The 23,818-nt window shown below is 26.5% G+C and overlaps 1 protein-coding gene across 2 annotated transcripts in view; it reads right to left on the reverse strand.

The window, feature by feature from the left end:
• Window positions 1–358: 358 nt before the first annotated feature.
• Window positions 359–23,818, reverse strand: part of LOC145837731 (uncharacterized) — a 31,893-nt gene continuing 8,433 nt past the window's right edge. The window contains exons 8-17 of one of the 2 annotated variants that reach the window (XM_082945161.1): window positions 18,624–18,815; window positions 17,671–17,862; window positions 14,328–14,454; window positions 12,947–13,039; window positions 10,487–10,769; window positions 8,968–9,036; window positions 6,709–6,827; window positions 5,366–5,523; window positions 2,621–2,687; window positions 359–946 (exon numbers count right to left, since the gene is read on the reverse strand). In XM_082945161.1, the coding sequence (XP_082801287.1) occupies window positions 2,640–2,687; window positions 5,366–5,523; window positions 6,709–6,827; window positions 8,968–9,036; window positions 10,487–10,769; window positions 12,947–13,039; window positions 14,328–14,454; window positions 17,671–17,862; window positions 18,624–18,815 (1,281 nt within the window). In that variant the 3' untranslated portion in view covers window positions 359–946; window positions 2,621–2,639. The remainder of the gene's footprint in view (window positions 947–2,620; window positions 2,688–5,365; window positions 5,524–6,708; window positions 6,828–8,967; window positions 9,037–10,486; window positions 10,770–12,946; window positions 13,040–14,327; window positions 14,455–17,670; window positions 17,863–18,623; window positions 18,816–23,818) is intronic. The other variant, XM_082945162.1, reaches the window with a different exon arrangement.

A 23,818-nucleotide genomic window follows, 5' to 3' on the forward strand; every position in this document is an offset into this window, starting at 1 on the left:
TGTTGTATAGTTATTATGTTTGTATGGTAAAAGTCCTATATTGCACAAAACGCCAGTAGTTTGCTTAAGCTAAAAAATCTATGTGTAAGTGCTAGTGAAAATATGTTAGACCAAATTAATAATTGAGATATTTCTAATCTCAAACTAACACATGATTAAAATTTTGCTCAAAACAAACTTTACTTTTTGTTTTTCTCCAAAAAAATAAACAACATGATACAAAACCGGTTCAATACAGTTTATTTCAAACAGACGAGCAAAATACGGTGACGGGGCGATAAAACGTTGTGTTTTTAAAATAAAAAAGTAAAGAGGTTATCGGGGTTTATATCAAGCAAAAAAAAACATGATAAAAACATTTACTTAAATTCAAAAAAATAAAAGAAATGGCAAAAGCTGGCAATATTGTAGCAGCACCACCTTTTTAAAATAAACTTAAAATTTAAAGAAAATTTGATAAAAAAATATACTTTTTTATTAATCCAATAAATTATGTCTAGCGCCAGTATATACATTATTTATTTTAAAAAATATTTAAAAAATGTTTTCATAAAGTCGTGATTTACAAAAAAAGACGGTAAATAAAATCTTATTCTTATTTTAGTAGCTTTCCTTGACAATAACTTAAAATTAAAACAGATTTTCATTTACACAAAAGTCGTTTGAGAAGTTTTTTATAATATTTTTTTTTATAGTTCAATAAATTTTGTACAGCACTCTACGTTTTAACACTGTAGAGGCAGTTTGATGGCAAACAACTAAACGTAGAATGAAGGTGATTTGAAAGTGAGGGCAGAATCGAACAGACACGAAATTCTTGTGAGAGGCTGTTTCGTAAGACTCCAGCATTTTACATAAATCTTGATGCAATTTTGATCTTTTTTAATGCATACTGTTACTGTGATACCGTATTTTTATATTGAGGCAAGTCTTTTAATTCTAAACTCTGTTCAAAAAAAAAATGTTAGAATTTTGAGAGTTGAAAAAATATTTTTGCTTTGTAAGGTTACGAAGAACTTTTTCTAAAATTTAAAAAAAATAAAGAGCTAACTTAATATCTACTTTTAACTTATCTAACTAAAATTCGTTTTCTAATTCTAAATTTTGTTTAATAAAAAAATTAGTCACTTTTAGTTTGTTTTTTTTTAGGTGGAATTTTGTTTCTTCTTTGTAAGATTTGAGCTTTTTTAAGTTAAAAAAAGCTTACTTAAATTTTAATATAATTGAATAAAATAAAATATTCATCTAATACAGTTAACAGTTTAAAATGAGATTGAAAATACATACTTTATGTAAATTTAATTTAAAATTTAATGTTTTGTTTGCTTGTTTAAACAAAAACAATCTAAAGTAGCAAAATCAAATATTATAACTTTTTCCTATTTTTTTGTTCGAAAATAAAATTTATCATTTAGAAGAACTTTGTTGAAAAACTAAAACTAAACACAATTTTTATTAGCATAATTTTTTTCTACATCAAAATATGTTATAAAAATAATTTGTCAAAAAAAAACAGTCTTAATCAAAACAAAGATTTTTGACTAAGAACATAATTTTTATTTTTTAATATAAATTAGAAGTTTTTGCCAGACTCATTTAGTAGAGAAAGTAAAAAATGAACAAAAACCTTAGAAAATTATTTAACAAAGTTCGAACATAACTTTAAACTCAATTTTTTTAAACGTAAATGAAATAAAAAACTAATTTATCAGTTAAAACAAATTGCAAATAACCGAAAAATATATATAACATACAAATTAAGTACTTTATAATTGGATTTTTATAAAAACATATTTAAAAATAACTTAATGTTTGTAATTAATAAAATAGAGTATGAATGACTTTTTTTTTAAATACTGTAATATAAAGACACACCGTTGAAAAAAAAAATTTGAAACAAGCTTTTATTTATTAGATAAACTAGTACAAATATAATACAAATTAAAAAAGATTTAGCCAGAACCAACATATGTTACGAAAATTTTATTCAATCTAATTTTTTTGTTACACGATTTTAAGATGATACCGGTTTTAAATTTATCAGTTTGCTCTGACTTAAAATAAGACTTGGTAAAGCACTATTGGCTTGCTTTTACTATCTAAAAATTACATATCTATTGAAACATCGTATCAACTAAACAGTTTTTACATTGAAAGTAAAAGTTAAAGTTTAATTAATATCAAACTTTATTAAAAGTAACAAGTGTTGAATATTTGTTTTATTATGTATATTAAAAATATTTTGTTTAGCATGAAGATTAGTATCAAAATAGAAATAAAGAAAATACTACAAAACTACTGAAGTGTTTTATGATAGCATTTTTTAATTTTCTAACTTCTTATAATTAAGCAGAAAATATACCAACTGTCAATTAAGATGTATTAAATTTATGTTTCATTTATTGATAGTGTAAAGAAATTTGGTGTTTGGTTAATTTAAATTTATTCATCTTATAAAGTAACATACCTTTTTTTTAGTTTTTGATAAATCTATATAGATCTAACTTCAATTCAACATTTTAAATTTTATTAACAAAACAATGTTTCTTTCCTTTGAACCAAATCAAACGAGATCACCAGTTGAATAAATTATTATTCGAATAAAATAAATCAAACTTACATTATTATACTTGAATGCTTTAAACTCTGACGCACTCTTCAGTTACAGCGTTCTCAGCTATGCTTCCCTGAATAAAAATAATAAAATAACTTTTTTTTTAAATATAAAAAACTCAATTAAAAAACATTAGTTTGAAAAATAGTTTTATGTTCATAAAGTATAAAAACTAGTTTTTTATTTCTTTTTATTGCTGTTTATTCGTTTTAAGAAATGTTTTAATTTATATAAACTTTCAGTATGTATCTAGGGTTTGATAAATTAAGTTTGTACATACTCATAAACTTATATATTACGATCAAATATTAATTCAAATATTTCAATAATTATGTTTAAAAATATAATAAAGAATAAAACATTATTGCTAACTAAAATTTACAAAAAAATTAAATTTAAACATCAGATTTGCCTTGAAGATGTATAAAAAAAATGCTATAAAATATCACTTTACATTTTAAAACCCAAAGCTCTTTTTTTTTATTATTATTATTTATTCACCCTTGCAAATTTTTAAAAGTATATAAATTATTATTTTTTTATTACTTATGCAGGGTGAGTATATTAAGTTCGTAGACACTCATAAACTCATGTATATTAAGATTAAAAGTCGTTTTTGCAAATGTTAATTTAGGTTTTTTATGAAGTTATACACTATAAATTGAATTTTACAGAAAAGAGATCATAAAAAGTTCAGTTGAATTATAAATTTTAGCGCATAAAAGCTTCTTTTCAAGATTAATTTTACAAGGTTAAGGTAGGGTTTTAGAAAACACTCAACACAAATTCATGAATTTTTAATAGCAAGTTATACAACAAACTTCATAAATAATTAAACTTCAAGGATGAAAAAACAAGAAAAAAGCTTTCATGACTTAAAATTACTTAACTCGAATACTGACTACAAACTAAGGCTCAACTTTAAGTATAAAAATTATTTATAACTTATTATTCCTAAAAGCATAAAAAAGTTTAAAATTTTACAGTAAATATTGTCTCAGTATAAAAACATTTCATTCATCTCAACGCAAAAACTATTTATGGGATTTTTCTGGCAGAACATTTGTGCTTATTATGAGTCAAACACAACTCATTAATTTCTGACAACTGTGTGTCAATAAAAAATGGTTTTTTTTGCAATAAGAAAATATTGTTTTATAAAAATAAAGTACGTGCGTATATTCTAGTTTTTATAATTAGTTTTTATTTAGGTTGGCTAAAATGTTTCAATTTCCTTCCAACTATAAACATTTACCGTTTAAGTTACTTAAAGTAAAGAAAAATGTATAGTAGGTTTTGTTTTGGTGTTAAAATTTTTGTTTATCTTTACTTCTGAATTATTTTAAATATTAGTAATTTTTGTCTTATTATAAGCGTTTTTTTTTTTGATAAGGTTATGAAAATCTGAATTATTTGTTTAGCGTACTTAATCTTTGTTTTAAAGCTAAGTTTAAAACATATAATATATGTTTTTTGTACCCAAATGTATGTATTTCAAAACTATTTGACTAGACTACTTTTGACTCAATTAAATTTTAATTTATTACGTTTTTCGAAGACATAAATGACACTAATTAAAGAATTTTGTTAAAGTAATTTTAATATGGGAAAATTGTTAATAGTCTTTATTTTTTAATTTATCAAGTTAAACTAAAACGACATATAATTAAGTGAGAACATTTTCCAACAAACCAATGCACGTAACAATTTTGAAATGTCATTTACGAGGTTGTGATTATTCTAAATACCGCAATGTTGCAACTATATAATTGTCTTGTGGTTAACATAATCAGCTGTCAATATAAGCAATTGTATATTCTCAAGAAAATATCACAAGTTCTAGAATTTTAATTTTTTACGTTGGATAATTTGAAAAAAAAAGTATATTTAAGGCGACAAAGTTTGTTTAAGATTACCTAAATTAAATATAATAAAACTAAACTAAGATGTTATTCACAACTTGAGTTTTCAATATCAAAGAATTCCAAAATTGCATTTAAATTTTAAGACACTTTCTTTAGTACACTTTCTGGCAAAGAACTTTTGCAATGTCAGTAAAAGGTTAGTTCAAGTTTTGCAACAATTATTTTTTGAAACTGTACTCATCAAAACAAACTTGCTGTATTATTACTTGTATTTTTAAAAAGTACAACAGTGTAGACTAAAGACAGTGTTGAATTAAACACATACAACACCTAACAAAAAATTTGAACCGACTAGGATGGCAACACTGGGTATTTTAAACTTTTTCAATTTTTAATTAATAATACGTTGGTAATTGTACTTTAATTTACAATTTTTTATAAAATTGAGGTTAAAAAGGTTTTGTTTCGATTGTTGATGTTAGCATATGAATAGCAAAAAGAAGAAAAAACCGGACCAAACACTTTTTAACCTTTTATTAACTTTGTAAAAATGTTTGAGGTATCAAAAGCTAAGTTTTAGAAAAACAACAAATCAAATAAAACTAACCAGGGGCTGATAATAGTCGATCTGATGTTTGAAGGTTATACACATAAATTTAATTGATATAGCGCCGTTAATTAAAAAAAAACACTAGAGTATACACTTTTGATAATTCTGAGTTGTTTTTTGAATTATGAAAAACAAAGCTGGGAAAGCGGCAAAACAAATGTTCAATAAAAACCAATCAGCTGATGATAATTGTTTTACTTAATATATACGTTTTTAGTAGTATTTTGAGTAAGAAAAAACAAATTTTGAGAAAAATCAAAAAAAAAAAAAACCAACCAGACTGATTATGGTCGATCTGTCGTTCAGCTTCTCATCATCATCTTCTTCCACTTCTTCGCTGATCACCCTGCTAAGTCTCCTTGTCAGGGAGACCCTCTTCATGCTGGAAGTCGACCCCTTCAGCTCTTCCGACTCCTTCATCTGAACGCGCGAGTCTGTTTACGTTTTATTAATTTTATCAGCAACTTTATGGCACCACTACTCGTTTTTGTAGATGAGGCTTACCAAGCTTTAGCTCATTTTAGTTTATATGTTTGTACTTGTTTTGTTTCATATACTTTACATTGATATTAAATTCACTTAATTAACAAGGAGTTATTCTTCAGTTTTAGTTTCGTTTAAACCAGGGTTTCCTAAACTTTTTTTTTTCAAATGGCCCCCTTGTACCAAGATTATTCAAAAACACTACCATAAATATAATCTGAAACCTTTTTTTGCTTTTCATCAAAGACTCAAGAATATCTAGTGTAAGTTTTAAATTATGCCCCCCCTTTGGCTCCTTTACTACTCATGCCCTCCCTCTTTGGCTCCTTTGCTGCTAGTGGCCCCCTGAGTATCTTTCATGGCCACCAAGGGGGCCACTTCGCCCACTTTGGGAAACCCTGGTTTAAACGTTTGTGTGAGGTAACAAGCTGTTCCTTTGTACAAATGGAAATAAACAATTTTTATACCTTAAAAATAAACATATTTCTGTACATTTACGCTCAACGTGCGAATTTACAAAGCAAACTTTTGTAACTTTAAGAAAAAAAATATTTTTTTTAGAACTTATTAAAGCATGCGATGAAGACTCGAATTTTTGTCCGGTTTATAACAAACATCTTTATATTCTTTTTATAAACACGATAAACAAAGGCTCACAAAATAGTTTAAATTATCTGCGCAACTTAGCATGGAATAAAGTGACAGTGGTATCCGGCAATAGACAGATGAAATCTTGAAACACTTTTAATTGCCACTTTGAAAGTGATGGGCCACTTAACATAACTATGCAGCATCAGACAACAAATAATTGCTTTGCAAATAGCAAATACCTTTAATTGCACGGAACGGATACGTTAAGTTTGAAAAACAAAACTTTTTCAGTATGCGCTCATTATTTGAATAAAAATAATAATCTAAACATGTTTTAACGCTAAGCATAAAAAAAATTACTTACTGAAATTAAAATGAGTTAGCGTCAAAAATTTAAGAATTAATATTATTAAAGTAAAAACCGGTTTATTGTTTGGATAAAAAGAAAAACTTATGAAAAATGTCTACTTGTAAACCTTAAATGTAAATTCATATATTGGAATTAAAAATGTATCACAAAACCAAGATTAATAATATTAAAATACCGTTTTGTTGTTCTGACTGGGACGGTTTGTACAGAATTGGTTGTTCCGGCCAGTTGGTCAGCATGTAGTTGAGAACTTGGATGTGACGCTTGAACCCTATTGCGCCCGTTATATCGATCCTGTGACGTCATAGAACAAGATTTAATAAAATTAGTTACAAAAAAAATTATGCAATACTTAATATTCATTAAATTTTTTTACAGAATCTTATGTCTATGCAATTAACAAACAACAAATTTTATCAATTAAAAAACTGTAAACAACTTTATTAACTTTTGAAAATCTCAGAAAGCTTCATTTTTTATAAAATAGTTGGATCACAGGACCTTGTGTTTATTTGTAAGTAAAAAATAGTATTTGCACTTTTTTCATATAGTCACCTGAAACTTAACATGGTATATTAAAATGAAATATTTTAATTACGATATCAGTATTTAAAATTTAACCAACGCAAAAATGTGCATTGTAATCAGTTGTACCATTATGATGCTTATCTGATGAGAACATCAAATCGTGAATTTATCTCAATTGTACTACGTGTTCTCAATCAATTTTTACAAACTTTTAAACGTTCTACTTGTTTTAGTAGCTTTATGTTCAGACTAAATCATGTGTAGTTGATGTATATAAGTTAGTTTTGCAATGGGAAACTTTTTCAAATTTTCATGCATAATTGTTTTAAACAGTATTAATAGCAATTGTAAGTATTCACATTTTTATAACTTGTTAAACGTTACAAAACAAAATGCTTTAAAAATGTTTAATTGGTTTTTTTTTTTGTTAACTTATAAACTATATAAAAATAGTATACAAAGTTTTTAGATAACTTACAACACTTTTTTAATGCTGTACCCTAAAAATACTTTATAACATTTTACATGCAGTTTATCTAAATACTCAATAAACAGAAAAGAGTTTCAAGAAAGATGCAAAATTTTTTGACTGAAACACAACTTGAACTTTGGCTACTTGAAGATGATAACTTAACACTATTTGAAATTGTTATAATGTAAAATTCCGATTAAAATTTAAACTAGTACAGTCCATTTTCAAACAAAGAGATAAAATTTTAACTAATATTGCATATACATTATTTTTTGTGTATAGTATCATAAAAATAAGCTTTTAAACATAAAAACTTGAATATTTTCTTTTTATTTCTTTATCATGAGCTTTTCAAGTCAAACAGTTTGTGCTAACAAACAAGATAAGCAAAATGATAAAAATGTATCATGAAAACTGATTTAATGTTTCTATAAACCCTTACAAACTGAAAAACCGTAAGAAAAGCTACAATTCATGTGGCTGCAAACATTGGTAGGATAGGCTATATAAAAATTAAAAAATCACAGTTAAGTTCTTAAAACTTAATAAATTATAGTTTAAATCGAGCTAAAGCTTAATTTAAGAAGCTGAAAATTTTAATTTCAAACAAACAGGTAACTTTAAAATATATAATAGAAGTTAAGCCCAAGTATTTAACAACAAAAGTTACTGAGTACATCAATGAGGTTAAGCGAATGACCATTCACAAAATTCCAACCGCCACCTTTTGCAGTACATACGAAGTTAGTTGAAACAACACTTTATTTTTCATACTAGTAGTAAAACTACCTTCACTTTTCAACTTTTAAGCAACTTATACTTTGCTTGAGTTGTTAGAGGTTAATAAACTAAAAAATTTAAAAAGTTATATATCATATCAAGATAGTTGATTTGATAATATTAATAAGTGACTTTTCGTTGTACTTTCCAACATCTTTTTAAATACCTGATCAAAACAAGTAGTACATAATTCTTCTCAAACAATTAAGAAAGTAAAAATTATAACATGAAAAATAACAATACTGAACTATAATAAATAAATGAGTAAACAACGAATGTTTAATCGGAAAACAAAGCTTTGCAAAATTGGTAACTTGCTTCAGTTCAACTAAACTCTATATTTTATATTTCACAGTTAATGCGAGCATTAGCTACACAAGTATTATGCTCTCATTTAACTAGGTCAAAATATTAATTGACTAAAATTCCAATTTAGTAAGTAATGAACGTTTCATCATAATACCAACTAATACATATGACTTTAAAACGTTTCGAGTTATTTGCTTTAACTCAAGCAAGTTCTACAGTGTTTATTTCGCATTCTAGCAAGCGCAAGTGTTATTCTCTCATGTTAACTAGGTCGTTCTATCAATGCAAATAGTTAGTGGCAACTACTCGAGTTAGTAATGAGTGACACACGTTTCGCATTCTTACTTTTTGCTCGGCGAAGTCTTTCCATCGCTGCTTTCCGCTCCTTTAAAATTAGCGAACAATAGCTCAGTCCTGTGCCATTTGTTAATACGAAATTGAGATTATGTAGTAAATTAATAGTTCTGATTTTTAGCAACTTAAGCAAAGCTTTAAAAGCATTTGTTAAATGATTAAAAAAAAAATTAATTAAAAGCATGTTTTTTCCAACAATTTGAGTGTTTTTAACTGTTTTTTTTGTCTCGGTCGATTGGTTTTTAATAATTCAAAAATATGATATCGAAAAACTTAAGATAGCTGTTTTTTGAACCAATGTACAAATAAGTGTGAGTAAGTAGTGATAAACAAAAGCTTAAAAAAATATAAGTCATGAAGTACTGACTAATTCTTAAAGTTAAAAAATAAAACACTAAACAACAAACAAAATCACGTTAAAATTGATGTCTTCTCAACTTTCATCAGTAATTCTACTTTAATAAACAAAAAAACTTAATAGTACAGCAAATGTTTTATAAAAAAATAAGACTTTATATTAAAGATAGATGTTTTCAAAACAATTCTTTAATGATGCTATTTTAAAAGCATGATAACTTTAAATACAAAAAAAACTTGACAAATGTTGAACAAACAATAAATTTATAAATACTTTTACTTGCACTATATGATTTATGAGTTACACAAAACACAACGAAAGCTTTAATATTTTTTTCTATATAAATTGTAGCTTGTAACAATTTAAAATGTGTTAGTAAGACTCAATTTTAACAGAAGTCTAATTCACCAAAAAAGAGAGCTGTATCAGAAAAAACAATAAATTAAAAACAGCTTAAATCCCAAAAGAAAATGTTTTTTGATAAAACTGTTAGTATAAATAAATTTACTTATAAAGATGTTTTTTAGCTTTGTATTCAATGCAACAGTAACAGAGCATGTTTTAATATTTTAAAACCAAGTGTACTTTTGTAGCAATTTTTTCAGTGCTAAGCTCTAAAATGTTTACAAAAGCAAATTACTTTTTCAATAAAATAAATTTATACAAATTTGATAAGGCAAAACTATAAACATTTTCTATTTGAAACAAATTTTGTTTTGAGTTTTATTAAAAATAAAATGATATATATCTTAAGAGAGGTGTAATAGTTTCCATATTTTATAAATCTCATATAAAATTTACTTGAAAATATATAAATCAACAACGTAAAATCAACCAAAAGACTTTACTAAAATATACATTTTGTAAAATTCATTTGCAAAATATAAAAAAAAACTTTCGACTATAATTATCAAAATAACCAGTTGAAGAAATAAGCCAATTAAAATATATTACGCTTTACTTAAATAAGATACAGTACTCATATTTAAAATTTATTACTTGATTAAAATAGTTAAACAACTAGTACAACTAAAATAAAATACCCTGTTGTGGAAGCGGTTGATATTTCAAACACAATCTCAAACTTATGAAACGTTCAAAATCACTACGTTATTTGCGTTAAAACTCGACTAAAACTAAAACAAAAAATACCCGGTCGTGGAAGTGGTGGGTCCGAGCAAGACGGGTCCGAAGCAGACGGCGAGGTTCTGGCAGTTCATCTTGTTGGCGGGGTGGTGCAGGGACACCTTCTTCAAGTGGTTGAGCAGCGCGTACAAGGTGCACTTCTCCGCCACCTGCATCGAGCACAGCGTGCTGATGTGCTGCAGCAGCATGTGCGATTTGCGCTTTCGGTCGAGGGGGTTTTCCGGGTTGGCGGGCTTTTGCGGTGGGTGGTGGTGGGGCGAAGGGCTCATTGACGAGAGTTGAGTCGGTTCTGTGGGTTGATGATGTTGTAAGTTAGATATATAAAAAAAAATGTTAACAGTTTTGTATTTCAATTAGGCGCTGTTAAACGTAATTAACAATTTCTTTCTATAAAATAAATATTAAATATTTTCTTTTTATTCTTTAATGAGAATTAAGTTGGTTTTGTGAGTTGACGTTTTGGTTGAACTGGATCAAAGCTGAATTTATAAGATATACTTTGAATGGTTTTTCACTGTAATTAAGTGCTGTTACAATTTTTTACAAATTTATCAAATAAAATTAAAAAAATTAAATATAAAGCTGGTTCTGTTAAAAATTATTAGAGTTTTTTTTTCTAGCACATGACTAAAAATTGCAAAAATAACACTTTGGAATATTTTGTTTAGCAATATACGTTTGGAAATTTTAAGAGTTGAAAAAGAATTTAATAAAGTCATTTATAGTTAGTTTTGAACTTTTGTAAAGTGAAATAAATAGAATAGTAGTAGTAAACGTTTTTTGTAATAAAAACTTGGAATTTATTTTTCATGATTTCTACATAAGTTTTTATCTTTAAAATAAAACTGAAATGTCCTAAATTGGACTGTGCTGTCAATGTTTATTGATTGTTAAACTAAACTACTAAAAAACAATATATAATCGTATAAAACTGGTTTCAATAAGTTCTGAGAAACGTGCTATAAAAAAATATTTGTAATTAAATTCATCTTAATTAAGTCTGCCACAGTTCTATTGCACATAGCTTTAATACATAAAAACTTACAAAGTTCTTTATTAAAAACCTTTAAATTTTTTAAGATATTTTAAATTCTAGTCAATAAGAACAAAACCTTTTAATTATTAAAAAATTATCAGTGAAATACACACAAAAACAGAAATAAAATTAAACGAACAGTATATTAAGGTAGGTATTTAAACTATTCAGTTTCAACTATATCAAACAATAAAGCCAATAGAACAAAGCTCATATGACTTGTTCTCTTGAACTTTGACTTGAGAATTCGACTGTGTATTTAATTGTAAGATGTATGTTTTTATCTTTAAAACAAAACTAAAGTTTACTAAACATGACCGTTATCTGAACATTTTTGAATTCAAAATTAAGTCCACTGAAAAAAACGTCAAAACAAAACCTTACAAACTTTGTTTAACATATTTCTGCGAACGTATTAGAAAGTATTTTTATTAAACTTAACAAACATAACAATCAATCATCATAATTAAGTTTGCTACAGTTTTAATTACACAAAATAGTTTTATTATATAAATGTAAAAAAATAACTTATTCACTTCAAAAGTGTTTTAATCATTTTGAATTTTAGTTGTTTAGAATTATATAAAAGTTATTAGTACAACATCATTTAAAACTTAATAAAGTACTTGTAAATAACAAATGTTAAAATAAATCAACAGTTAAGTATTTAAACAGTTCAGATTTCACTTAACCAAACAATAAAGCCAAGAGAACAAAGCTCATATGTCTTGGTTTGATTTATTTGCATTGAGCTTTGGCATAAGAATTTGGCTGCGTGTATATTTGATTATAAGATGTATATGAGCTGAACAAATACCTTAAATTGACATGAAAGCAACAAACACTCAGTTCAAAGTGTTTACACTAAATAGAAACATGCTAGCACACACAGCAACAATTGAGATAAAAGAGGACAAATTTGTTTGTATTGTTTTGATACAAGTGCATGAATAAACATTTTGTTTTTTACAACTTCCTGATTAGATAAATATTTCGTGTGTTGGTTAAGTAGAAGTTTGAAATAACTAACAACTCATGTGTGTTAACTAATTTGTGAACAGGTAAAAAACAATAATGTTAGTTTAACCTTAAGCTAAAGTATCTTTAAATTAAATTTACAAACTACTAATTTTAATTTTTATTTCTTTACGAGCTAAAGTTATAAACGATGATTAAAAACAGTTGAACAGAATTTTGGTATTTAGAAGAATAATTTACATTACTAATACAAATTCAAAAGTTTACATTTTATGTTTGATTGTTAATACAATAGTGATGCACGTTAATACAAGGTTCGTTTTAAACAGAAAGCATTTTTAAAGAATCGACTCGGAAGAAGCTACATAAAATATTTCATCTAAATTAAAATGTTTCAAAGCGTACAAAAATCAAGTATTAATGTATATATACATATATATTTATACAAATACCTGTATTGTTCTCCATGAGCAGGGTTACAGCTTCTAGCAGCTCTGGCGGGAACAAGGGTTGGGGTAACTCCCTCAGAAAATCCTTCAGTATTCCTAAAAATATATCAGGGCTTGTTACTACTCTGAACTCAATTTTGTTAGGTTTAAAAGTTGTAAGTACTTGCAGTAAGGCAAATTATAATGTAAGTTGTAGTAGCAGTATTAAAAGTTATACAAATTTAATGTTTTTATAACTAATAAAGTTAAAAATAAAAGTTAGCAAAAAAATACTTGACTTAACAATTTTAATACTTCAAAGTAAAATAATTTGACATGATTTAAATTCCATCAAGTTAATTTCCAAAACTTATGACAGTGTTTTATTTACTAATAGCTTCCTAATCCTTATAAAAACAGCTATTTTACACATAAACTTTGGTAAACAGCGCTGGTAAACGACAAAAGTCGACGGCAAAACTCAATTAAAAGACCAACATGCATACTAAACATTGATAAAAACACACACACGAAACATGTTGTGAGCCAACAAACACGCATCGGATAGCTCGCGTGCCTCGGAATCGCTCGACCGTGACGCGCAAACAGTAATGCCCGATGTTCGTGTGATGGAAGCTGCTCATGCAAGGAAAATATTGCGAGGCAGGAAGTAGAAGTCTGAATAATGTGTTCGCGATAAGCCGTCTGATAAGAGCAATTTCGTTTTCGTAAAAATTTAAAAGTGTGTTTTTGCAAGTTGTGCACGGCTAGACGCTTGGAAGTTTTTACATCTCGCGAGTGATAGGCCGCATCAAATTACATTTTCTGAATGAAAACCACTTCATATTAAACTGATATATTTAAAAAACTGTGTAGGTTTATTTTATTTTCTGCCTAAGTTAAAACAATTGTGTTACTTCCCAAATAAATACTTTAGTTACTATCAATTTACTTGTTTGTTTTAGGGTTTTACTATGCTAGTGGCCCGCAGTTCATCAAATTTATTTTTCTCGACTAAATATAATGACAGAAAAAAGAAAAACTTTCCCCAAAGATATATAGACACTTTTAACAGAAAACATCAAAAAAAATATTATTACATTCACAATTTTACATGCTTTCTCGCGTGTGCCTACCAAATTTAAATTTCCCTTGATTCCGTATACCAGCAACTTATCTAATACTTAAATAATTTAACTGAATAAACATCACATTACCATCAATTAAGCCAACACAAAATCAACACCGTATTTTGTGACAACCTCAAATTTTTATGCGTATATTAACTTACTTGCAAAGTTTTAAATATCATATCATTGTCTTTAAGAATATAGAAAAAATAACAAATTCATATTCAACAATTTAAAAATGCAATCATAACATAAACAAGTTATTCATCAAATACCTGTTATCACGTTGACATCCGGGTAATCGTCAGCGGCCAACGAAACTTCTTCTTTGGATTCTTCCAGCTTCTTTCTCAGTTCCCGCTTCACGATTGCCGATCCGCACAAACGGTATATTCCGACCACCTGTATATTATTTGTTTTAAATATAGTGTGAGAGTCATAAAGCAAGATAAAGTTTTTACAACCTGTATATTATATATATATATATATATATAAGTATACTTATTTTAAACATAGTGTGAGAGTCAAGTAGCAAAATAAAATTCCGAAAACCTGTATACCATTATTATAGTTATTATGTATAAGTATGCTTGTTTTAAATATAGTGTGAGAGTCAAGTAGCAAAATAAAATTCCGACAACCTGTATATTATTATATATAAGTATGCTTACTTTGAACACAGTATGAGAGTAATAAAGCAAAATAAAATTCCGAGAACCTGTATATTAGTTTATATAAGTATGCTTGTTTTGAACACAGTATGAGAGTCATAAAGCAAGATAAAGTTTTGACAACCTGTATATTATATATATATAAGTATACTTATTTCGAACACAGTATGAGAGTCATAAAGCAAAATAAAATTCCGAGAACCTGTATATTATACATATATATAAGTATACTTATTTTAAACATAATGTGAGAGTCAAGTAGCAAAATAAAATTCCGAAAACCTGTATACCATTATTATAGTTATTATGTATAAGTATGCTTGTTTTAAATATAGTGTGAGAGTCAAGTAGCAAAATAAAATTCCGACAACCTGTATATTATTATATATAAGTATGCTTACTTTGAACACAGTATGAGAGTCATAAAGCAAGATAATACTCCGACATATGTTATTTGTACACGAGTATGTTTCTTTAAGATGGTGACTTTAAAACGAGGATAATATAGCATTGTCCGCAACTAAAAATATGATTATTAATTGATTTGTTGATAAAAAATTTAACAGTTAAATTAATTAGTAACTAAAAAGTTGCATTAAACTAGTTATGTTAATAAAATTTTTAATTTATGTTGGGCTAGCAGTTACATATTTATTTTTACCACCCACTATACTATTGTGTTTTGTACCCATGTACAACAACTTTTAACACGATTTGAGACTTATAATGTAAAAATATAAAAAAAAAGAGTTTGTATTTCGATACTTTACTGTTAATATAAGGTATAAGTTCAAAACAGTTCATTCATTACTTGTCACCACCTATGTTATTTGTGTTTCGTATACATTAACTTTTAACACGGTGTGAGAGTTATAAGGTAACTAATAATATATACGGATAAAAAGGTTTTTATTTTGACATAAATATGTATTTACTATTAACTAAGTGTACAAGTTCAAAACAGGGATTACATTGTTTGTATCTAAACACAAGGTTATTAACTGGTTGATGAAAAATTTAAAAGTTAGCTTTAAAAAATAAGCATTGTGAGCTAGTTAGGTACACAAACTTTTTAACTTGTATTGTCCTGACAAATAAATGTTCATTTCTCAAAAATAACAACACAATACACTCAATAAATTTGACAAACTGCGTCACTCAAATTTATGTGTATTTGTTTTAACTTGGCTAAAACAATGGCTAAAAATTTTATGCGCACAAAGTTGTATATTGCTTATACCTACGCTTTAACTTTTTCTTGTAAAACCAAGTTGATGAAACTATTTTTAATACTCATAGTTGAGACAACGAAACTTTAAAGTTTCATATTTCTGAAAAACTTTATATAAATGATTAAATTGACCTACCAGTGCAACCGAGACTCGAAAATAATAATTAGTATACTGCAACAAATTAACAGCAAATTACATATATTTTTGTAATTAGTTAATATCTAACTTTAAAATCCGTGAGCTAAATATCATACGTACTCTAACATTACCAAAAGTATAGTTAAATATCATGTCCTGATTATACTAATTTTCCCAGTATTATAAAAGTATGAAATTTTTAAAAGTTTGTTACTTTAATTTCAAACACCTGAACGACGTTATATTGAAGCTGTGTAATTAAATTAAGCTGTACTTTGCTACAACTTACAACAAAATGACAAATGAGCTGAGATTTACGCTTACATAAATACTTAATCATAATGAAAAGTTTTAAACATAAAACATTTTATTTGACAGTGAAATATGCTTGGGTAGCCAGTATTTGTAATAAGCATCTTTAGAAGCACGGGTTAACAAAGTTTAATAAACCATTATTTATAGCGCTTTGAGTAGATTAAGTGATTTAAAATTTAAGAAATATATTTTATGTGAGAGTGCTTTTTTGCACCAAACTAAACTTTCACCGTCTGTACATTACATAAACATTAATCTAACTGAGTATTCTGACATTTAAAATTAAATTTAAAGTCAATGGTTGAAAAAACTTGGCACTTCTAAGATAAAAGTTCAACTAAAACCTCATACATTTTTTATTCTCATTAGCTGTTCTTTATAAAATGCTACCAAGTAAAAATTTTGTGAATTTATTTACAAATAGTACATAAATTTACACCCATATAAACTACAGGTGAAAACTTATTTACTCCTTCTAATAAAACACTTTTTTTTAACTGACATATAAAATTAAACTTATAATTCTGAAGATTAGCAAGTAAACCTTAAGTTAAGTCCAAAACTAATATTTCATTTACTCATAAACCACAGGGTTGCTGTTCTTTGAAGCAAAAAGCTCGAGTTTATGACAAAGTTGGAATAAATAGTAGTTTGGGTCAAAAACTGAAAAAATTCTTTTAATGAAACTTTAAAAATTTTCAAATGATAATCATAAAATTACTTAATATCTAGAATAAAGAATGTTAATAAAAAAGTGAATTTAAATTCATAAATCTAGCCTGATTTATAGTAAAAAAATACCAACTCAGCCTGAGTTTGGAAAAATCTTTAAACAAACCTGTTTTTTTTTCGAATAACATGAAAAATATTCAATAAACTAATTAAGTAAAACAAATGCGTTGTCCTAAGTGTTGGACAACCCTGAAACCTTTAAAAAAATCTAAAACTCTATGAACTAAAATGTTGAAGCTTACTTACCACAAAACATATAATTATTTTTTTTATTTTTACCTGCTGATGGGCAATTTTTAGATAATTTCATGAGCTGGGATCCCAAACTTGTTTTTGTAATCGCCAATATGGGAGAAACTTAAAAACAACTGCTTTAACAATTCGTTATTCTTATTAACTAGTAAATTAACTGAAACTTTTTGGCCCCTGTTAGCCAAAATAGCCCGCTCTGGGAAACCGTGGTCTAGAGAAATGCTAAAAGAAAAGTGAAGAAATTTAAACTATCAAAAATAAATAATTCAAAAAGAAACCTTCATTCCTCTCAGTTCGACTTCCTCGATGCACTTGTGCACAAGGCGGGGAATCCCCTCGTAAGTCCTCCCCACCTCCCGGCCCTTCACCTCCCGCACTTTCAGGTCCATCAGCTCCCTGTCCACTATGGACTGCAGGTCGGCGCCGAACATGAGCGGGCCCGAGCTGCTGCTGGTCGGTTCCAGCGCCACCTGTTCGGTTAAACTTGTTTACAAGGTTGCAGCACCGCATGCGGATTTTATGATAATTTCTTGTAAAATCGCTAATACTTAATAAACGTTAATGGCGAATTTATGCCTGATGCATTTATTATTAAGTGTAAACTTTTGACCTTGTTTTTTAAAATGGAAGTTTGTGTGAAAGGATCGACTCAAGCAGTTAAAGAAAATTTTGAAACAGAATTGTTGATATCCAGGAAGTAAATAATTTCTATGGATGATGCATACAATTAAAATTAATTTAGAAAATGAGAATAAAAACAATTGTTTAAATTAAGCGTGATTTTTGAATTCAAACAATTTATTGCTTTAACTTTATTCAATGATAACCCATTATAAAATTTGATGTAGTTTTATACAATTCATTTATTAAAGCTTTTATAAAATTTTAGTCTCAAGTTTAAAAAGTTTAAACTATTATAAAACTCTTTTAAGTATCTAGTCATGTGAAGCACAAAAAAAATTTAAAATGACAATTTTCTCCGAATTAAAAGTTATAGCCTTTTTTTTAAATATGCATTTATTTAAGTTTCGAAATTCACGATTAAAAACATTTAGTACTTCTAATGTATAATTTGAGTTCAAAAACCCGACCTTGATATAGATAGTGCCCCTGGGTTTTAACTTCTACACACCAGTTTTAAATAAACAAAACAAGTTAAAAATACACTAACTAATCTCAGTACAAAATATAATCTGGTTCACACAAATTTCAATAATTATAAAAAACCGACCTTGATGTAAATGGTGCCCCTGGGTTCCAGCCTGACGGCCAGCCTCTTGTAGCAGGACAGCTGCCTGGGAGAGAGCTCGTTCAGCACGCAGGTGAGGTTGATGGTGGACTGGAAGGACTTCTTGAACTTGCCGCTCTTTATCTCCCACGTGTAAATCGTCAGCTGCAAGCTTCTCGCCCTGTTCACCGTCATCTGCACAAATTTGAATTTATTAAAAAAAATGAATAAAACTGATTGTTTTCAAGTAAGCTTTGAAGTAATTGATAAATTTTAACTGGAGTTGTGTGTTTTTTAACACAGTTTTTAATTTCTTAGTGCTACGGTTTTTTTTTAGTTTGGAGACATGAAAAACACTTTTAATTTTTCTAACAATTAATTGATTGCTGACAGTATCATCTTGTTGGTTTATTATTAGAAACAACTTCCTGCTGATTGTACAGTAGTTGGCGTAGCATATTGAACTTTTTTTAAAAGCAAAAGCTACGCAGCAGGTTACAGGGGTTGCCAATCAAAAAACTGTCCCGAGTGACCAAAAAACTATTGAAATTTTTTCGAAGTACCAAGTTGCAATACGATATTTTGCGGAAGTACTTCGGTTTGATAACATTTAAAAATTAGCGTTTAAGAAACAAAAAATATTTGTTTTGTTTTTAAATTCTAAACAACACTTTGTAAAATTAATTATTTAATTTTCTAATATCATACTTTAAGATTAAATTCAAGAAAACTAAGTTTTCGTTGTGTTTTAAAATTGCAGCAGGTTTTTCTTAGATAGGGGTATGTGATTAGAATAAAAAATTTACATGGTAATGAACAAGATAAAATAAAAATATAAAAAATACTTTAGGCGTTAAAAAAATTATCAAAATATTAAAATTTTTAAATAGTGTGACACCATGTGTCTTGGATAAGACAAAATTTCAAATTAAGAAATGAAAATATAAAATTTTTAACGTAAACTAGGTAAAAAATAAAAATTTTAAAAATTTTTGTACTAAGTTTTCACAGTATAAAACTGTGCATGTAGAAAAAAACACATATCAAATAATTAACTTTTTATAAGTTTAGAACTTTACAATAACTTCATATTATCAGTGAAATAATTCTAAAGTTTAATTAAAAAAAACTAGTATGACAACTTAAAATGCATAACAAAATATTTTAATTTATAAAATTAGTTTGAAAAAATATTTTCAGCAATGATTTTAAGTAATGTATCTATGAATAGAATTTTTTCAATATGTTTTCGACCAATTTATATGTAAAAATTAATTAAAAAAAAAAAGTTTTAAATGCATTGATATTTTTTAAATAAATCTCATTGTTGTTTTGAAAAGTGTTTAATAATTACAATTATTTAAAAACTATTACGGAACTAAAGCTAAAGTATTCGATTAAAGAAAAAATATTTTTAAAGATCATATTGAAATTGAAAAAACGAATAACACTTAAAACAATTATCTACATAGCTGAACTTCAAAAGCAATACTAAAGTGATACACTTTAAGAAACTTTAAAATTATTTTTTTGTTAATAAAGAATAAAGATGATATATAATTTTTCTATTTGAATATCAAACATACAATAAATAAGCAATAACAGAAACAGCTTTTTTTAATAACAATGAGATTTACTTAAAATATGTCACGACATATAAGATTTTTTGAATTTATTGGGTACAAGAAACTATATTTATAAAATTAAGACTATAGTGATCTGAAATATCTAAATCTATGAACTTTTTTTTTTTGTAAATTACTACTTGTTTAATTTAAAATTGTAAAACATAGGCATATTTTATAAATTTTAAAAAACTCACACTATTTAAGATTTTATAAATAATTAATTTTTAAAAGATAACAAATAAAGATAGTATACCAATTACATCATAATCTCACAAAGCTAATAGATAAGTTGAAAACAATTTTATTAAAATAAATTTGAACAGCTTGAAACAGTGTTTTGAGATAGTGAAATTTTAAAAATCACATGTTAATTTTAATTTAATAACAACAATGTAATTAAACAAATGTAGATCATTTAAAAACCAATGTATCAAGATTAAATTAATAAAACATCGCGCGATGTAAAAGAAAATTATTTATACACATAATCACTTATACACACATTTGAAAACAAACTTTAATCTACAAAATACGAATAAAGGTGATGAGTTCAGAAAATGCGAATTAGCGCAACGTATCTCTCACATACATTGTACGAAAACAAATTGGCGAGTTATTAACAATTTGTATGGTATGCGAGCGCCGCGGGCCTGCTACATTCAAGTTCACCACTTTAAACGCTGTACGCGCACTCCACACAATGGAAGCAACCACGTGTTAACCGTCTTCACAACAACAACCTACTTGCGCGCACACACTGTTTGAATGTGGTGTACGAACGTCTTATACATATACGTATATTACAGTTTGAGTATTTTAAATGTAAAATTTTTCATGTTCTTTTAAAAAAAAATTCGATCATACTTTTTTTATTTACCTATATGTTTTAAAAATACACAAAAAATTTATTATAAATTTTTAATAAATATCTTGACACACTACGACATTCTACATGCGCGCATTTATATATATATATTTATTTATTTATACATGCTTAAAGATATGAATATTTTGAACGCCTCATTTCATTATGTTTTATTTTTTAAATAAATGTTTGATTTGAGTTGTTTTATTATTTACATGTTTTCAAATCATAAGAAAGTTTTACATTGTACGAATAATTAAGTTTTTTAACATTCTTATCTTCACACACAACAACAGAAACTTGCAGTGCGCCTATATGCAGTTTAAAATGAATGGATTTCTGCGTTTTATTACGGTTTTTGATAAAACAAATGTTTGAGTGATTGTAAATTTTTGTTTTATTGCTCACATGTTTTAAAAACTTTTTTAAGCTTGAGAAAGTTTTACGTTGTTACGAAAAATCAAGTTGGCAGCAACAGAAGCTCGCAGCACATGCAGTTTTAAAGTCTCTTTTTTTAATTCTGCGTTATTTTATGGTGTCTTTTCAAATAATTTTTTTGCCCAAACTTTTTACATGTTTTTATAAAGTAAAACAGTTTTATTTTTTTTTTTTACAGTAATATCTTTTCAACGCTGCTTTTTATTATGTTTTCTTTTTCAAACAAATGTTTGATTGTAGTTGTTTTATTGCCTGAAGTTTTCAAAAAACACACATAGCAAAAATTTCTGAAATTTTATCAGCGTTTTTGCAATTGTTTGATATAAAACAAATACATCTGGTTTATTGTTTATACACTGGTATTGAGGTATCAGTTATATAGCCAATTTTTTGTAAGTTATTTTTCAAGTTTTATAGTTGAAAAATTCTTTATCTCTGGATATATATTACCATATTTAGGAAAAGAAACTTTTTTTGATTTTTTTTAGTTAATCTCTAGAATATGACAAACTTATATAAAGTTTTTTTTAAACTAATCCAAGGTAAAAATAATTTTTTTAAAGTTTTATTGTAAAAGCTTTATCACATTTATTTTTAGAACACTTAATTTTGCTCTAATCAAATTTTTAGTTTTATCCTGATGATGCGTGGAAAACAAGTCATTTAAACCAAAAATTCTAACTTTTCATCAAACATGTGTAAAAAAACAGCTTAGAGAAACTTTTTTTTAAAGATTTATTTTGAACTTCACGTGAAACATTGCTAATTGTGTCTTAAGGTTGAAAAACCGCTAATTTTGTAAAAGAGTTTTAAGTTGAAAAACACCTTTTAATTGAGTAACTTTTAAAAACTTAAAATTTGCTTTTAAAGGTTTTCATCCAAAGTTCAAAAAACACACAAAAGTCATAATTCATCTGAAAAGTCAGATCAATTGAAGCTTTGAGCTGCTCTCGTTGAAATTCCTCATCTTAAATCTACACAAATTCCAACTTTACGATGTACATCTACTCGTTTCAAATTGATTAATTAACCAGGAGAGAAACTAAAACCAACGAAACAAAAAGGAAACAATGAACTTTAAAGTGTAGTATTAACGTCACAAGTATTTTAATTCGTCTAATTTCACTCAACTTTGTGCTTGGTACAGAGCTAACAAAGAAGAAATTTTAAAAAATATAAATTAAAAAAAAACTGTTCCAAACTTTATACGAACAGTAGAAGTTTCAAAAAACATACTTTTAAATTACAAGGTAACCAAAAAAAATTTTAGAGTGTAAAAAATACAATTCCAACTAAAAATAATACAACAATTGTAGTGGGAAATAATTTAAAACTTCATATTACTAAACTGATTTATTTATGTAGTATAAACTATTTTAGTGTTTTTAAGTGCATTTTATCTACGAAATTGAAGGTTATATATCGAAATTTGTTAGTCTTTTTTTAAATAGTTTTTGAAAACATTTTACTGAAACTATGAGTAACTAAATGATAAAGAACAAACAGTGTTAGTAAATCTTCATACGGTTGAAAGGTATTTTTATCTAAAAGAATTTAAAACATTGGTGAAAAAATCTAAATAAAATTACAATTTAAATTTAATTTATATAACTTTGAGTAGTTTAAGTTGTAAATATACGCAATTGATATAAAATGTATACTTTATACATAGATCAACATTAACCTAGTAAATAAGTATATAAATTCTACTAACAGTTCAACAATAGTTTAAAAAACTACATTGAGAATTAATTAGAAAATTGTTGTTAAATTGAATTTTAGATGCTATAAAAGCTTAAAGGTAACCAATCTAGATTGACTATGTAAGTATATTTATTCAACTACTTATTTAATTGATAAAAGTAAATAATTATACAGCTGTTAATAAAATTATTTCAGCTTCAAAACAAGTAAACTTCGAAAATATGGTTTCACATTTATTAAACAAACTCATAAATATACGTGAATCTCATTTACCAAGTTCAAACGTGCATAGCACGGGTGTCTCATAACCTAAACAGTGTATATACATAAATATCTTACAGCTCCTACTGTCTATATAGTTAAATAAAACTATTAAATTTTTAGTAAATGCAGATACAGATTTTGAAGCACTGGTTTAACTTAATTAAAGTAAGGTAGATTATTACTTTCATTTGACTATAAATTACAGTACTAAATAACTATTAATAACAATAATAGTAATATTTTTATTACTATATTGTTTATTGTACAATTTTGGACTAAGACATCAAAATCCGAGCCAC

Source organism: Thalia democratica, chromosome 6 (genome assembly GCF_965202585.1).
Source record: "Thalia democratica chromosome 6, ktThaDemo2.hap1.1, whole genome shotgun sequence".
Classification (NCBI taxonomy): domain Eukaryota; kingdom Metazoa; phylum Chordata; class Thaliacea; order Salpida; family Salpidae; genus Thalia; species Thalia democratica.